At 40.6% G+C, this 18476-nt stretch overlaps 2 protein-coding genes across 4 annotated transcripts in view; one reads left to right on the plus strand and one right to left on the minus strand.

Moving 5' to 3' along the window:
* LOC124640113 (metastasis-associated protein MTA3) overlaps window positions 1–10259 on the plus strand; it is a 53108-nt gene extending 42849 nt beyond the window's left edge. The window contains exons 5-17 of one of the 3 annotated variants that reach the window (XM_047177765.1): window positions 1959–2076; window positions 2731–2933; window positions 3440–3628; window positions 4144–4277; window positions 5548–5675; window positions 6211–6317; window positions 6399–6521; window positions 7053–7269; window positions 7719–7949; window positions 8217–8336; window positions 8874–9034; window positions 9426–9532; window positions 9760–10259. In XM_047177765.1, coding sequence (XP_047033721.1) covers window positions 1959–2076; window positions 2731–2933; window positions 3440–3628; window positions 4144–4277; window positions 5548–5675; window positions 6211–6317; window positions 6399–6521; window positions 7053–7269; window positions 7719–7949; window positions 8217–8336; window positions 8874–9034; window positions 9426–9532; window positions 9760–9898 — 1977 coding nt within the window. In that variant the 3' untranslated portion in view covers window positions 9899–10259. Of the gene's footprint in view, window positions 1–1958; window positions 2077–2730; window positions 2934–3439; window positions 3629–4143; window positions 4278–5547; window positions 5676–6210; window positions 6318–6398; window positions 6522–7052; window positions 7270–7718; window positions 7950–8216; window positions 8337–8873; window positions 9035–9425; window positions 9533–9708 lie in introns of all 3 variants that reach the window. The other 2 variants (XM_047177766.1, XM_047177767.1) reach the window with 2 other exon arrangements.
* Window positions 10260–12283: 2024 nt separating this feature from the next.
* LOC124640171 (protein hairless) lies at window positions 12284–18365 on the minus strand. Its single transcript, XM_047177840.1, has 3 exons — window positions 17742–18365; window positions 14895–16355; window positions 12284–14780 (listed from the first exon to the last, which is right to left on the minus strand). The coding sequence occupies exons 1-3, from the start codon at window positions 17914–17916 to the stop codon at window positions 14752–14754; spliced, it is 1665 nt and encodes a 554-aa protein (XP_047033796.1). The 5' UTR covers window positions 17917–18365; the 3' UTR covers window positions 12284–14751.
* Window positions 18366–18476: the final 111 nt, after the last annotated feature.

An 18476-nucleotide genomic window follows, 5' to 3' on the forward strand; every position in this document is an offset into this window, starting at 1 on the left:
GGCACTATAGTTCTTTGTGGATATGATGATCTCTCTGGCATTTTTTATTTTACCGTCGTAAAAGTAGTACCTTTACCTAATTTACTAGAGAAATCGTTCTACAGCGAACGAATTATATCTGAAGGTGGAAAACACTTGATAAAATTAGGGACTTTCTCACTGTAGTTAACTTAGTTTTAGGAATTGGACTTCTATACTTTCCTACTTGTGTGTGCTCTACAACAATGTTTGTCTCTTTTGCTCTGGTCGAAAGCTTTTGACTTATAGGCCCGAGCATTTGTCTTTAGGCCCAAAAAAAATACAAACATAATTAAAGTCTTGCTGTAATACAATTAATATGTATTCTTTCACTGCGAACTGTTATACAACTCACGTGGGAAGATCAAGAACAGATACCAGCATTATATTTAATACTTAATTTTGTTCCCTCATCAGCGTCGCAACGTGGGACTTTATATTGTATCAATAGGCATGATGACAGTAATCAAAAATCATTAAAATAATATATTTATTAAATTAAACTTGAAGCTTGGAATATAAAACGCGCATTGTTTTCTTTATTAATAATGTGATTAATATGTATTTTTATAAAATAAAATTACGAAATAAGGCAATCCGCCATGATATCTTGAACACCAATCAGAGCTCGTGACGTCATCTCTCAAAACAACTCGCGCGAAAGCGCGCGAATGTCACATTTCGTTATTGTGAACTTCCACTGCGATCTTTGTTTTTAATTAATTAATTGTTTATAACACGAGTTATGGAGCCCGGATTTATCAAGGCAAACAGCGCTAATTTGCCTAGAATTGATATCATAATGCTGGGAAAGTTTTTGGCATCAAATAAAGATTTTTGTTCAGCTGAATTTAGAAATGTTAAAACTTCCATGTAAGTATACTAGTTTAATTAAAAAACAATGAGAGATGAAACCTAACCTCGAAATAGTTATTTACATTATAAACTATGCTAGAATCTAGAGAACTATGTAATAACTTACATCAAAGTGATCTTCACAAAAATAAAGTTGTACCCTGGGCAATATTGCTTTTGAATCTCGCCTTGCAAGTTTAAGCCACTTGTTTCGTATTTTTTTATTGTGAAGAACGTACACAAATAACTTATCAGGAGTTGTTTTGGATGTGTTCTTACACTGGGGGACCCCACAACACCTATGCCCTTTCGAATTCATATTTAATAACACATTAAACTTAATTATTGTACGAGCGTTGTTTACTTGCGTCTTGTAATTTCAGTCGTGACGTCACAAGTGACGACATGACACTGACAAGCGTTTTCGCACCGGATTCAAAGTGGACAGAGAAAAATGCAATAATTTGGTAAAAAAACTTCGCATTTTCTTAAAATTAATAATTTTTCATATAAAATAGACGTATACCTACATCATACAAAGGAATTTAAAAATTTGTCATCATGCCTATTGTAATAACCACTTAATGAGTGACATGTTAAGTACCAAACATGGTCACGCTTGTTTATTAGGAACTAGCTGTTTTCCCGCGGTTTCACTCATATCTTGTGTAAAATTCTCTCCGTGCCTGAATAAAATACAGCCTATATCACCCAGAGATAGTGTAGACTCCAAAGATAAAATAATTTTTCAAAACGCTTCAGCAAGCCTTTAGGTTATTTATAGTATAGAAATAAAATTCAACAAATAACTTACATGGCTGGCATGAGGAATGATTAGGTATACTCATCCCGTTTTGTTTCAAGGTTACATGGTATGCCGTAGACGCTAAAAGTCTCAATTAGGCAATGTTAGCATGTCTTAATCTTATGACATTTCCATTACCAATATTTACTGTATCGACAAAAAGAAGTAACAAGAAAACCTTGAGGCTCAGTTTCTTCTCCGTTATTTTTTTTTTATTAATTCTGTTTTTATTTTTATATTTGAATAACGCGTTTTCATAAGATTTTTTCTTTTGTTTCAGGACGCATTTTTTTATTGTTTAGTATTTGATCCTTCACAAAAGACTTTATTAGCAGATAAGGGAGAAATCAGAGTTGGAAGTAGATATCAGACTGAAGTAACTAATTTATTAAAAGATGGTATGTATCACTTTATATTATGTATTATTCTTCATTAAATCAATGAGTCACTATGACTGTATATTTTGTGTTCTATATGATATGGAAGTTATCAATTTGCTGTCATTTAAATATGTATTCACACTAGAACTAATTGATGATGAAATGATAAATGAATGTAATCATAATTATATAATTTTAATTGAAATATAGTATTTGTATGTGGTTCATACAAAATTTCATCAAAATTATTACACTTTTTGGCAATGACTGCTCAATATACAAACAAAAAACTTTTATAACAAGTTGTATCCTGGCTGAGTGAATATATTCACCCAAGTAATATTTATTTAGCATATAACTTAAGCTTCGCTAACCATATTTATGTACACAGTAAATACATGACAGAAGAAGTAATATCATAATCAAGATTCTGCCAGCGGCTCCACCCGCTATCCCATAGGAACCTCTGCACGAACCCGGATAAAAAGTAGCCTTTAACCTTCCTCGATGAATGGGCTATCTAACAATGAAAGAATTTTTCAAACCGCACCAGTAGTCCCTGAGATTAGCGCTTTCAAACAAGCAAATTAATTTAAGCTTTAAAACATTTGTATATGTATGTAGATGAGATTTTTCCAATTAACCAAGCTAATTATGTTCCCCACATTGTAGGGTCGGAGGACGGTCGCAACAGCTCGGAGCTGGAGACGCTGGTGTGGACGCCGGAGCACGGGCTGACGGACCGGCAGATCGACCAGTTCCTGGTGGTGTCGCGCTCCGTGGGCACGTTCGCGCGGGCGCTCGACTGCTCCTCCAGCGTCAAGCAGCCCTCGCTGCACATGTCCGCCGCCGCCGCCAGCCGAGACATCACACTCGTATGTAGATTTACTCCTTCAGCACGTCAAGGGGCAGAACATATAATATTTCTGTACACCTTTATCATATGAAATTACATATATCAATCATAGATAAAGAGTATTCTTTTGACACTTACCATTCAGGTCAAAGATATATGTAGAATAGTAGATAGATCGGCAATCGAGTGATTTTCGTAACGTCAAAATGGAATACATCAGTTGAATGACTCTTTCATGTGTACCAAATATAGGATGTGGTGCTTTCCCACAACTTTACAATCGGTATTTGTTGGCTTTGTGACTAAACATTGCGCTACAGACCCTTAGAGTGTCCTTGTTATGGACGCATTGTCACGCATTGCCAATCTGTCAAACGGTAATGGGATCTTAAATCCTAGATGATAATGGTGGGCAACGATACCTTTTTTTATGTAATTTTTCTTTACCACTTGCTTGTTGTACTTGCTCAGATAGAATCATCTATGCAATTAAATAAATTTTAATAAAACTTGTGTTACATCTAGTTCCACGCGATGGACACCCTGCACAAATCGGGCTACAGCATAGAGTCGGCGCTGTCGTCGCTCGTGCCGGCGTCGGGCCCGGTGCTGTGCCGCGACGAGATGGAGGAGTGGTCCGCCTCCGAGGCCAACCTCTTTGAGGAGGCGCTCGACAAGTACGGCAAGGACTTCGCTGATATACGGCAGGACTTTGTGAGTATTCATTTTGACAGCTATAATTTCAATAGGATGGTATAATTGCACCGGTTGCTGCACGCCCAAACTTATGGCACAATAAGAGGTCTGCAAGTAAGATTAGCGAGAACTTTCTGAACCTTTTTTGGCAAATAAATTATTTGATTTTGAAATTTCAATAAAATGATAATGAAATCAAGTCATTGCACTGAAATATGTCTTAATGACATACAAGAGACAGCCTTAAATATTATTTATTAAGTGTGTAGTGTGTGTGAGAGTTTATTAGATTTGCCATTTTCTGGTGACCTTATGTGGTTTGCAATGGCATCAAATAGTTAATGGTATCATCCTGTAGGATATTTTCATCAGAATTGCTATACCTATTAACATACTATTACACTTTCTTTGTCAACTAAGTGAACTAAGTAACACAGTATCATTTAATTCCTCGCAGCAGATAAATATGTGTATGCAGTTTTTCTAAATATTATTTGTTATTAACTCAATCATAATTGACTTTCCCCGATCAGTTGCCATGGAAGACGCTAAAGAACCTTGTGGAGTACTACTACATGTGGAAGACGACCGACCGCTACGTGCAGCAGAAGCGCGTCAAAGCGGTGGAAGCCGAGTCCAAGCTGAAGCAAGTGTACATTCCCAACTAGTGAGTGTTTGTACCGCCACCGCAATTTATTATATACACGTGTTTTTGTTCTGTTGCCGTGTTACTGAGATACTGATAAAATTTAACGTAGAATACGTACATTTTGTTGCTTTTGAGCTTTTGTTTGTGAGACCTGATGTATTTAACGCTAAATATGTTGTAAGATAATTTAGGAGATACTACGTCCAAAATAATCAACAATTGTATTGAATGTGGCAGTAGAAAATAATGTTTATAAAAAATACATACGTCTGAATTGAGGACTTCCTCCCTTTTTAACCGACTTCCCAAAAAGGAGGAGGTTCTCAATTCGTCGGGATCTTTTTTTTTTTTTTTTTTTTTTTTTTTTTTTTTTTATGTATGTTCACCGATTACTCAGAGACGCTTCGACCGATTTGCAAAATTTTTTTTTTGTTTGATAGGGTTTACCTCCCAGGTGGTCCCATAGTCACCAGGTCAGGATCTGATGATGGAAACCCTGAGAAATCGAGGGCAACTTTCGAAAATCGTAGGCATACGTAGGGTAAAAACTTGACACTAAGGCGCATGTCTGATAACACTATGCAATGGTGAAGGCTTGGAGCTGACCTGATGATGAAGACCAGAGAAGGTCGAGGGAACTTGAACAATGAATGTGTAAAAAACTACCTCGTGTTTGGGCTTATTTTGTTCGTATTGACGAGACCTTTGCAACAGTGAAGGTTTGAAGCTGACCTGATGATGGAGACCAGCGAAGGTCGAGGGAACTCGACAATTGAATATGTAAACTACCTCGTGCTTGGGCTTATATTGTTCGTATTGATGAGAACTTTCCACTGCGGATATGACATGCGGATAGTGACAACTATGCTTGTCACTGAAAAGCTAAAAATAAAAAACTTTTTACAAAAAAATAAAACCGACTCCCAAAAACACTGAAAAGCAAAAAAAAAACTATTCTTAGGTGCATCGGCCTAGAAGTCGGTGGCGTTATAAACTTAGTTACATCCATTAGACACCGACTTCTAGGCCGATGCACCTAAGAATAGTTTTTTTTTGCTTTTCAGTGTTTTTGGGAGTCGGTTTTATTTTTTTTAGAAGTCTGTTAGTAATATCTAAAAAGTAACTTAAATGTTATTTTAGACGAAGTAAACAAGTTCAATAAGGTCTCAAATTGTTGCTTTTACCGCTAATCATTCCAACACAGTATCTCCAAAATTTTATTTACCGCTTATTATTTTTTTTACCAACCCACCGTTGACATTTTCACCAATTTGTATTACAATTACAGTAACAAACCGAACCCGGCCCTAATAACGAGCAACAGTAACAGCGGCAAGACGACGCCGGCCGTGCTCAACGGCGGCACCAATGGCACTGCCACCGTCAGCGCTGGACAGCTCTGCGCCTCCTGCCAAGGTGAGCACTTCTATATATCAAGCTATTACCAGGTTATCCATCCGAGTCCCATAGAAACTTTTTCCACCACTCTGATGGAAAGTAAAATTATGCCTAAATTCTACTAACTAAAAACTAAATAACTAAATACTGACATAAAACATTTTACAACATCCACCAATTGACATTTTAATCGGTTCTCTAGTTTTGGCTTGAAAGCCTTACATTCAGACAGAGTTTCTATAGATTTCTGGTATTTCATAAATTCTGTAAATAAGTAGAAGAAGTAATGAAGAAGTAGATAATAATATAGATAAAAAGTAACGCGTGTCTACCAATTGTCATTTTAATCGGTCCTGTAGTTTTGGCGTGAAAGCCAGACAGGTAGATAGTTTCTAAAGGTTTCTGATATACCATCGATTCTGTTTAGTAAATTAACAACGCAAAACTTGATGTTAAACTGCTGTTGATGTTGCCTCAGAAAGCACGTCATTTTGGCAGTATTTGTGTTTCTATTATCTAAAACTTTTTAGTAATTTAGTGGATTCCTTTGCAGTGACAAATTCAAACCAGTGGTACACATGGGGCCCGCAGCATTTACAATACAGACTTTGCGGCACATGCTGGCAATACTGGAAAAAGTATGGAGGTCTCAAGGTAAAGGTCTGAACGTATTCTTTACTACACCTCTTTGTTATATACTTAATTTTTGATTATTTCATTAATGGCAATATTATTCGTTAGACCGCCGGCGTGTTCGGCGAGACCGAAGTGGAGGCCGCGAAAGGTCCTCGAGGCGAAGGCGAAGACACCGCGCTTTCCGTGTCCCATCGCCCACACCGCTGTACTGTTCTTAACTGCGCCAAGGTATGTTCATTTTATCCTCACCCTATCAAATTCTTTCTATTACAATGCATCCAGAGTGATCTTTTTTTTGTTCAAAAATATTATCTAAGAAGGTTCAGTCACAACTTACAATTTTGTTCGCTAAAAATCATTGCTGAATCTTCAGTATTCATCCTAAATGTCAATAAAGTCAATTTATCTAATTTACCGTCTAGGGAGCGTCTTATGGTAACCCCTATGCTAAGAACGATAAGAGATCCTTTCAAACTCCAGCACGCGTTTTCATACAACATTTCTGGAACGGAGTAATGTTCGAAATTCAAAAAACATTCGTTTTCATACAACATGCTGCAGCTGTGTGATGTTCCAAATTCAAAAACACACGTTTTCATCATACATCATTGCTGGAGCGGTGTAATGTTCTAATTTCAAAAAAACTCGCCTACAATCGTTCGCGCTCGTGGTTATTTTTTTTTTGGAAGTAATGGAATCATTTCCCTGCATGTTTGAGGAAAATCATAATAGTGTTGTAACGTGTGTCGTTTGGCGCAGGAGTTCAAGCTACGCGCCCACCTGGCGCGACACGTGGCGACGGCGCACGGCGGCGGCGAGGGCGCGCGCCCCGTCATGAAGACACGCGCCGCCTTCTACCTGCGCGCCTCGCCCTTCACGCGCCTCGCGCGCCGCCTGTGCCGCGCGCTGCGCCGCCCGCGCCACCACGCGCGCGCGCCCTTCTCGCCCATCAACCTGCAGCAGGTCAAGCACGAGTGTGAGTAGATACCCAGTGTACACGTGGCGGCCGCGAGTGTGACTATACCCACCTCCTGTAGCAGCCAGGGGACTGGAACGTTGCTCCTAATACATCCAAAGATCTCCTTCTAGCTTATTATTGGCTACGGCGGCTGTTCTCATATGAGGTCAGCCAACTGTGCAGGACATATTATAGTGCACAAGCATTTGCGCAAACACAGGTGCACTCACTATTCCTTTACTCTCATAGCCCTCTCTTGCGCCTCATCTTTCTCCGGTCGTGATTGTATCTCATCGAACTATTAAAGTGAAGGCAAGGAGAATCTACCTATGTCAGCACATACGCTTGTGCAATATACCTAATAATCTGCGCAAATAACAAGTATACCCTCTCTGAAAAGTTGAGAGGACATATGTGCATGACACGAAGTCAGGGAACGATATAACGTGTAATATGTTTTCGCTCAGGTTCAATAGCGATGGCGGGTCTGGGCGGCGCAGAGCTCCGCGCGGCCGGCGCGGCGGGTGCGGGCGGCGCGGCGCGGGCGCGCGGGCCGGTGGGCGCGGTGGCGGCGCGGCTGGCGGCGGCGCGCGGCTCGCCGCTGGCGCCGGCGCGTCACGAGTGGCTGGCGCTCACGCCGCGCGACGCCATGCCCGCGCCGCCGCACGTCGCCTTCCCCAAGCCGCCCAAGGCGCCTGGTAAGTGTCACATACGATATCTCATTACATTCTTCCACACCACTATATTACATTTGATAGCTTTACCACATTCCACAAGCCAACATGACACAATTTACCTTTAATTTTTCGATTAAAAAAATAAATATTTAAATGTAGAAAACAGCAAAAGTAGCATTTTTACATATTTGCAAATATACAAATGAATACAATTCGATATCTACATTCCTCATTTACAAACCATCTTCATCAACATCTTCACTAAAATCACGATGTTATTATGTTCAGATGGCAGCCTGATGTACGAGCGTGTGTTGTCCCGCGCGGAAATAGAAGCTCGCCGCGCCGAGGCCGCGCCCGCGCAGCCCCTCAAGCGACGCGCCTACGACGACATCAACGGGCTCGACAGTCAGTATCGTTATATTCCACAACACTCTGATACATTACAATAAATTCATCATGAAAATATGAAGAATTACAGATTAAATACATAACTAGCTATATATCCATAGCATAATTGTATGTATGTAAGTTACTAACATAGTTTTAAGCTACCTCGATGTATTACTAACACTATGGACCAAAAAGTCTGAAATAAATGTTTTGAATTGAATTGAAAAATTAATCGTATCGTATTCTTTCACGCTCTTACACGGAAGCAGCGACAGGTACGCGACTTATCTATATATAACGGTTCTATGATAACGGTTTGCCAATTTTGCAGTGCCGATTTCCACAGTTGGTTACTAGTGACTGCAAAACAGTCAACATTGTATGAATAATACTCTATTGAACATGTGCGAGGCATCACAGTGGCAATTTTATTTGAAGAAAATTGTGAAGTTTTTTGGTACATGTTGGCCTTAGTAAAGTCGCTGGTAGCTAACTTTTGGAGTAGCAATACTATAGGGGAATGTCTGGATGCGTAACGTGGTGTGTGTGCAGGAGGGGCGGGGCGCGAGGCGGGCGGGGCGGCGCCGCCGCCGGCCAAGCGGCCCAACAAGCACCCCGCGCCCATGCAGCGGCCCTCGCGCGAGCAGTACGCCGCCATGTGCGCGCGCGCGCAGGCCACCGGACAGCCGCTGCCCGCGCACGTCTTCACGCACGTCAGTACACAACCACCGCTATATTACACAATGCACTTTTTGTTGGCTGTTTGAACATTTCATATCTGGCAATACTGACAAGGCTGTTTCGTAGGTGCTATTATGTGGAAATGAACAGCTCTGAAGCTATCATCGTCATCTGCCTTCCCAACTATGTGGAGGTTGGCTCTTATGTTTTACATGCAGACTGCCTACCTGACCTACTCAACCCAGTTACCTAGGCAACCCAGTACCGATTGGTAAGACTGGTTATCAGACTTTCTGGCTTCTAACTACCAGTCGTCAAAGGTGTTCAAATGAGAGCTGTTAGCCTATGTGTGTAACTTGATTTTTAATTAACATTGTCTTATCGACTAATCCGACATTCTAATGACGTGATTGTTGTGTGCAGGTTAACGGCAAGCCGACCAACATAAGCGGGCGAGGCGGCCGCCGACACGTCATCTCCTGGATGGACGCACCCGACGACCTCTACTTCCGAGCTAACGAATCCGCCAAGTGAGTAGCACGCTGCCTCGACCGAATATCACCATATCGCACTGTTTACAAAAATTTGTAAGAAGTCGGGAGATTACCTATGTGTTTAAGTTTGGGTACTCGCGAAGCTAATATTTGTATGTATTGTTGTTGTGTTTATGTTGACACTTGTATCGCACACACGTTCTGGAACATAGGTAGGTGTGTAGCCGGTACAAAGTCGGCGTTGCTAACCCGGGTGTCCGTAGGGCGGCGCGGCGCGGGCTGTCGTGCGGCGAGCTGCGGCGCGGCGCGCGGGCTCCGTGGCGGGCGCTGCGCGGCGGCGCGGGCGCGGGCGGCAAGGCGGCGGGCGGCGCGGCGCCGCTGCAGCTGGTGATCCTGGACTGACAGCCGGCGCCGCGCCCGCCGCCCCCGCCGCACCCCTACACCATGGAGGCGCTGCTCGGCTGAGCCCGCGCCCGCTGTATATTCGCGCTGTACATACCCCGCGCGGTCCGCCCGCCGCCGCACACCCGCCGCACCGCCGCCGCCGCCGGGGACCGAACGAAGATTGTATTTTTGGTAATCGAATCGCCGAGGACGGATTCTGTAGATAATATTTTAAACTATATTGTTCTTATGTGGTTTGATCTGGCGTCGAGCAAATAATGTATTTGATACATAAAACGATATGTAAGTCTAATTCATTCGGAGATTCATTGTAGGATAATTTACAATTTTTTTCATAAATAAAGCACAAATTGAAATATAGGTTGGTTTTATTTAATAGATATCCATACATCAACACATACCCCACAAACACTTGTATCATATTTCCATGCATTAATAATTATGTATTTGTATGAAAACCACAAGATCATGAAAATATATGAGTACTACTACGGTTGAAGAAAAGTAAGTTATCAAGATTATTTTATTGAAAAAATTACCAGCTCATTGAGTGTTTAGACCAATTTGTATAATGCCCACCACGAACGAGACCCATATAAATTAAAAGGCCGCTAAATGTAATTTTCACTAAGAAAGCAAAAAAATATCAGGCCAAATAAAAAGATATGATTAAACAAAAATTATTTCATCCATATAAATAATAGTGCAACTTTTCCAAGGTTCGACCTACATACCTAAGTACTAACATCTAATTGGTCTAGCCGTTCACGCGTGGTCTCGCAAGTAGGTAGGTAATTGGAATTTTGGATTGATTTTGTTCGGCATGACAAAGTATAAGCTTGCGGACCAGCAATTAATAACGTGCAAAAATAAATAGCTAATTAATTTTATTTCGGCATCAAGCCGAAATAAATTGCTAGACCGATTTTGATGGAATTTATGGGCAGATGGATAAAAAAATAGAAGAAGTTATAGGCAACCATTTCTACGGATAAGTCAAGAAGGTGGTAGATACTGTGCCAGGGGCCCGTTTCCTCTAATTTTACTGCGATCCAATCACGACTCGATTATATATGTGGCATTCCGGTATTTTTTCATTGAAATAAACGTTTTTTCCTTTTCTGTCATTCAATAATGAATCATTTTGTCTGCAAATGATTTACGATTGCAATATATGTAATTGTAGAGCAAAGTACCGTATAGACCAAAATCACCAAAATAGCAAACCAATCGAATGTCGTTGGAATACGATTGGTCTTAATTAGTAGCAGAATGCCCGATATGGTTAAAACTGCTATTGCGATTCGATTTCTATTCAATTTTGACATTATTAACTTTTTTACTTAAGCGACATACGATTCACGTTCGACTCGGTTCGACTGAGATCCAATCCCGACTCGATTACGATTGAAGGGTATGTGGCATTCCATTCCGCTATTTTTTCTTTGAAATAAACGTTTTTATCCTTTTCTGTCATTCAATAATGAATCATTTTGTCTGCAAATGATTTACGATTGCAAAATGATTGTACAGCAAACCGTATAGACCAAAATCACCAAAATAGCAGACCAATCGCAAACCAATCGAATGTCATTGGAATACGATTGGTCTTATATTAGTAGCAGAATGCCCGATGATAACTGCTATTCCGATCATATTGCGATTCAATTTCTATTCGATTTTGACAATAAGTTAATAATGTCGAAATTGAATAGAAATCGAATCGCAATAGCAGTTTTAACCATATCGGGCATTCTGCTACTAATAAAAGACCAATCGTATTCGATTGACATTTGATTGGTGTGCGATTGGTCTGCTATTTTGGTAATTTTGGTCTATACTGTAGTTTGCTGTACAATCATTTTGCAATCGTAAATCATTTGCAGACAAAATGATTCATTATTGAATGACAGAAAAGGATAAAAACGTTTATTTCAAAGAAAAAATAGCGGAATGCCACATACGCTTCAGTCGTAATCGAGTCGGGATCGGATATCAGTCGAATCGAGTCGAACGTGAATCGTATGTCGCTTAAGTAAAATTAGGAGAATCGGGCCCCAGGACGTCCTCAAATCTCGGTATCTATATATGTATAGGAATCACCCATTTTCATTTTAATATCCCTATTTCCCAATGACCCATTGACCCTATAGGGTCATAAATTCTACGTTGTCTATGGTATTTTTAACTGGAAGCCGACTCCGGCAGATACAAGAAGTTGGAGAATGTCTAGGCATATGATGGTTCTGGTGAAGCAACCGGCGACTAGAAGGTACTGCATTATAGTATGCTATCCCTTCCCGAGTCAATAACATATCACTAAATGTAAAAAAGGAAATTACATACAATTGAAACTGTGCAAGGTGAGTAAAGAAAAAACGATTTTAAAAAGTTATATTTATTCGAGTAATAACTACATCTTAATATAAATGGATAATAACTATTTCTCGGTATGATAAATATGATTTTAGGGGGATTTTAAGACACCTGCATGATCGCGTCTCATTTGAAAGCAATATCACATACTTCAAGTTTGTGTTACATCTTTGCGTAGAAAAATATTTTAGCATTTTTAAAACAGCGGTAAAACAATGTTGTAGTTAGGAGAAGTCTGCATTTTCTATAAATTCATATAAAAAAAATATACTTAAATAAAAGCTTGTTACGACAACTCAAGTGAGAAGAAACTCTTTAGTGGAACGATAGCCCGCAACTGTGAATTATTTTCATATTATAGCATGCATAAATCCAGCAGCAGTTTTCACGTTAGCCACATAAAGTGAAAGTCCTCAATAGCGTTGTCGCGTTGTCAAATGGCACTCAAATGTACTTGACTGTTTTTTCTTTCATTCTTAGTACAAAACATGATGATGGTGACTAAACGATTCAATTCAACCATCACAGTACACAGCAAAATCATATTGAACATTTAATTCTACATAAAATTACAGTATTTTTCTTCACACATGAAAAAGACCAAGATTGACTAAGCGGTCAGGCAAACAGAATCTTGGTCTTTTATATGGCTGTTAGTATCGATATTTGTTTTTTGTGCCAATTAATAATATTTGCTAGGTAAGGTACTATGATTACAATTTATTACTCTTTGGGATCGTGTCGCTACAAAAAGCAGAATACATCAACACGACGACAAAACTTTGTTCTTCAAGAAGAAATCTTTTTATTGCGACGACAAAGCTCTGTCGAATATATGCTACTCACAACATAAAATATTTAGATTAATGGACCAGTGGATAGCATATAATCAACTTCTATTTTTACAACACACAATTTTAGTATAAAAAATACAGCTTGCTCCAACGCACACCACAACATTGAAATAAAGTTGTTCCCTATATTTACTCAAGAGTTAAATTGAGCAGGATGTATTATAGCTACATTTACACTAAATCAACTTAGTTGGAGGACAACACAATCGTTACAGTAGGCCTTCGGTTATATAACTATTTTATACAGTTCCATTAATGATAATATTACATCAGAAGTCAGTCCCTTACCGTCATTTAACTGTTCTTATAATACATAAACCCATACTTCAACTAAAATTGCAGTAAAACCTAGCTCTACGTTTTAATCTCAAAGCCTGTGGGACGCGAGCGGCGGCCGCGCGACCGCGCTCCTCCGCGACGCTTCTGCTACAACACTCCGTCTTCAGCGTAAACAACATAAAATACTCGTTATAAAAATACTGTACAATTACAATAATTATTTGAAGGTAATAAACTCCTTACTGATAAGTCGTAAACGATTAATGCTCTGATATATCTACGCCCCAAACTTCCATCAATAATACACCATTCACAAATTATATACAATGTCTCTTATTTTTATACATGTTACATAAACACACATCCAAATTTGTTCCCAAAACTGTAGTCTTTACCTCATTTTATTTTCTAAATTAAATAATGAGATCGAACATAAACATATGGAATTTTGCAAATGAATAAGGAACAGTAGCAATATTAAGAAATATTATGTTGTATAAAATTTTACTTTTTATGAATATAAGCAGTACCTATGTGTTATGTAATGTAGTAAATTTGGACGAAGCCAGGATTTTCCGTAATACTTTCGTTTATAATTATATATGATCTTAATATCTTCATTTCTTCCAAGGCACTGAATTTATAATATAACAATTGATAACTGTATTTTGTTTATTTAGATCATCTTAGAATCTTACCCTAAAATAGTAGCCAATATTAAAATATTCAACTCGCAGTAGGTACAAATATTTCGTATGAAAATACACACATGACTCTGCATACATACATCTATACTAAAATATAATATTTCAGTGTAATATACATTAGTTTGTAAATAGATCCCCGAACAGAGCGTTCAGTCGGAAAACGACAATCTATACAAAAATATTTTTGCGAGCTTGCAAACGATATTTGCTACAGTTACAATATATAAAATACATAATCGCATCAGCGCGATCACAAACGCTGGATTAGGTGGGATCTAGTTTTTGGACTTTTATACGCCAATCGTTGAGTGTGACAGTGGAATGTTCATAAGACAATTTTATTGACGACATGACACCACAACAAGCTTACCGTTGACTTGTCTTCCACTAGTATAATTACATACTTCTTTTAAATAATGAATATTGCTGTTTCGCTTATATGCTACGTAGATTTATAGTGTTCGTTAACTTGATACATATATCTAACGCACGTGATAGGTTTACGTAGCACATGACAAGGCGGGACCCGGTGTAATGTCACGCACGGCGGAGTGAAATTGACCGATTTTATTAAAACAATGTTTGTTTGTGTGTTCAGTCTCACGTGTCAGACTTGCGCCAGCGCCGTTGTACCTCAGTGTTTCGACAAATTGAGCGGCAAATCTGAAATAATAAGATAATTTATAATTGAGCAAAAGCATTCAAAACAATTTGATGATTAATGATAAATGTGTATGGTTCATCACAATGTCATCACAGAATACGAATGCAACTGACCTGAAGTGGGTTCATCCTTAGGTATGTGGTCGTTAGTGAGCGGCATGGCGAGCGGCGCCCAGGGCCCGGGCGGCACGCCGGGCGACATGGGGTACTGCATCCACAGCGGCGGCGGCGGCGTGCGGTACAGGTGCGGGCTCATGTACGAGTAGGGGTACATGTAGGCCACGTCGCGGCCCCACTCCTCGCGCGCCGGCGAGCCGCGGTACTGCCCCACGCCGCCCCACTGCCGCACGCCGTACGGCGATGTGGGCGGCGGGTAGGCGGCTCGGTACCGCGCCATCTCCAGCGGCGGCGTGGGCGAGTCGCGCGCCAGCCCGCCCTGCCCCGGCGAGCCCATCAGCGCGGAGTACCTGTAGCGGTAGTTGTCCGGCGAAGGGCTCAAGTCTGGCGAGTTCACGCTGGACGGTGACTCGGTTTTCAGTGACGGCGGATGCGAATGCGGCGACCGTTTAGCTTCAGGAGACCTCCTTGTCGGGCTGTCATCTGGCATACTCAAAAGAGAGTGTATGCTGTAACTGCTGACGTTCTTGGAGACATGACTTGGTGCCTCCTTCCGTGGGGCCGTACCATTGTGAGATCGCACTGGCGTCTCTACGGCTGGCTTGTGCGCAGTGTGACTGGGACCCGGCGATGGCGGGTACGAGGCTGTACTGAGCGCGGGCACGGTTTTTGCTCGCCGCTTCATCCCCTGATCTTCAAGACTTACTCGCTCCAGCTCTCGGAGGATGCGCTTTCTTGGCGAGACCATCATGTGCTCCTGCCTGCAGTTCGCTAGCTTCGCGTTGACGGGCGCAGGCAAGGAGGAGATCCTCTCTCGAAGCTTATTTATCGTTTTCGTCAACTCTTTACGTCGCAAAGCCGGTCTCGTCTTTTTATACACCCTTAACTTACGATACTGATACGGTTTCTTTAGTTTCATATGATAGTATTTCTCTCGATCGTATTCTGTCCACCGATCGTCGTCAGAGTTAGTTTTCGATTTGGGCGTAGCGCCATCAACGACATCCTCGCTCCGACAACCCCTGCTCTCTGGCGAGCCGACGTCACCATTCTTTTTGTCGCAGACTCCATTGGTCAGAGTTTTCCTGGAATTAGTACCATTTACCATTCCATCGAGGTGAGTGGTGTCATACGGTCTCCTACGCTTCAGCCGGCTAGCGACCTCAATAGCGGCGGTATGTAGCGTGCTAGGTCGGCAATAGTACATGGCTAACTCTTTGGAAATGTTTCTGCGTGGCGCAGTTTGCTTCCAGCAGTGGTCGCGCTGCCAGGGTGAGGACTGCACGGAGCTGTTGTCGTCGGAGACGGACAGCGAGGCGGAGGGCGGGTGCGCGGCGGCGGGCGGCGTGGGCGGCGCGGCGGCGGGCGGCCAGAACGTCTTGCGCGGCACCGACACCCAGCCCGCGCGCTCGCCCTCTCGCGCGCACCCGCGCACCAACTCCAAGATAAACTTTCCATCTGCAAGACAACACATACACACTTTGATGATACTTGTTGTTGCAGAGATTATATCATAAACATAGACAGCTGAATACTAGCCAGCACATATTGGCAAGTTAACTATAAAAATAATCAGTCAGAGATAACAAATCCTCTCACTTTTATGCAATAACTATAATTGATTTAGTTTTAATAATAACAATACACAATATTGTTGCTCAAATAAACCTGTCTGATTGCTTCTCGTAATGAGCAAGCACTTTAATAAATCCTTAAATCCCTGATAACATCAAATTACCTAATCAGCAGTTAAATGTTATTTTAGAATCACAAGTGCCAGCCACATCAGCCACTTACACTTATGATAATTAATTAACTAATCCAGTAATCCCAGTGTCATTAAGTGGTTTACAATCATTATCACTTTACGGTTAGGTACTGACTATTATTATGATAAAATGTTTAGAAACTATTGTTGATCTGTTGTTTGTTTGACTATTTAGAAGTCATTAGACATGGCCATTTAATAAAGACTATTGGTAAACACTAGGAACTGGGAACACAAAGGTCAATCATCAAATGTATGGTACACATACTTATTGTTGTCTAAACATTGTGTTTGTTTAGTTATATTTGCTAAGTGATAGAGCAGCAGACTCACTTGTCTGTCACCTGATTAACATGTTACATGCTCAAGTGAAAATATTACAATAAACAGGTGCAAGACAAATAAAGTACTATATTGACGTTTGAGCCTTGCTTTCTAATATTAGATCAATATTAAGTAGTAATTGAGTTTCAACTTAAAATAGTCTTCAATTAGTTGAATTGTTTTGTAGAATGAGTCAAGTATTGTATTGATGTATAGAATGATAAAAAACACTAACTTAAACTTTTAAGCGCAAAATAAGCTGCAAAATAAACATAGTCATGCATACTTGGATACTACAGAAATAAGTTATTCAGGGAGAAATACCTGTCAAATAAGAATTGATACAGAATTTCTTATTATAAGAAAAGCAAATGTTGAACACAGTTGCTATTTAAATATCTAGTTTACTATTATTACATCCACATTCCATGACACTACAGTTCTAATAGCAGACTTCACACTGACTGGTCCAAATAATAATAATTCACCAAGACATTATCAAATAGTTGTTTGTTTCCGCTACGGTGACCATAGCTTCTTATGAAACTCACAACAATAGCACAGAAGCTGTGCTCAGACAATTGGCAACGGCTCACTCAAATGTGCTTATGTAGGCTTATCAGAGCATGAATGACTTTCTAGTTTTTCTTAACACACTAACTGGCTTAGCAGGTACCATAATGAATGACTAACTACCATCTGGGACTCTCTTCTCGTATTTACGAGCACTGTACGACAGCACAGACACCCACCTTTGAAAAACTTTAGCCTCCCACCAGTAGCAGTGAGAGCAGAACTGTTCACAGGAGCATCTTCACTAGCACCCTTACTACTGCTGTTACCATTCACGCCATGTCTTCTGTCTACTTCCTCTGTCATTTTGGTACATGTTGTCAGAGTTGTGTTTGTTCCTTCCTGTATATGCATTTCATGTCTGACCGCTCATACATCACGCGAGCGACACTTCAGTCCGAACAGCCTCGCCATGTCGCACCGAGACTAGGGAACACCGACGCACCAAACACTCGCGAATTCGGATCGACATAAAATATATCCGTCAAAGTCCTCATCCTAATGCCACCTGCGGATTGTGGGCTCCACCAAATCTTTCGTATAAACACATTACCGACACGGTGACTTCTGAATTGAACGATATTGCTGTCGATCCTGTTTTGTAAAACACTTTACGTTTCTCACTGTTTAAATATTGGCTAAACAAAATCGCGACGCCGGATTCCCAATTAAAATCGGGCCCACGACACAACTCGATAAAAAGCTGTTCGTTTTTCAGTACATAGTTCATTCACACCCAGCATCCATTTTGATTCGTTCAAAATCAAATATATGATCGTTCTTTTGACCACAAATAAACTCGAAATCTGAATGGTCGGTTGGCGTTTTGTTGTTGCTGCCGACAGGAAATTACAAACCATGATGTATTTATCACAGGCAAGCCAGGATTTCTACTGCAGCTCAAGTTTAAAAAT

The sequence above is a fragment of the Helicoverpa zea genome, chromosome 20, assembly GCF_022581195.2.
Source record: "Helicoverpa zea isolate HzStark_Cry1AcR chromosome 20, ilHelZeax1.1, whole genome shotgun sequence".
NCBI classification, from domain to species: Eukaryota; Metazoa; Arthropoda; class Insecta; order Lepidoptera; family Noctuidae; genus Helicoverpa; species Helicoverpa zea.

Excerpts from the sequence above, each read along its gene's own strand:
- LOC124640171 (XM_047177840.1), bottom strand. The coding sequence starts at position 17,916 with ATGCATATACAGGAAGGAACAAACACAACTCTGACAACATGTACCAAA. Across the intron at positions 16,356-17,741 it reads GAGGCTAAAGTTTTTCAAAG|ATGGAAAGTTTATCTTGGAG; the intron begins GTGGGTGTCTGT and ends GTTGTCTTGCAG. Across the intron at positions 14,781-14,894 it reads TAAGGATGAACCCACTTCAG|ATTTGCCGCTCAATTTGTCG; the intron begins GTCAGTTGCATT and ends TTATTATTTCAG.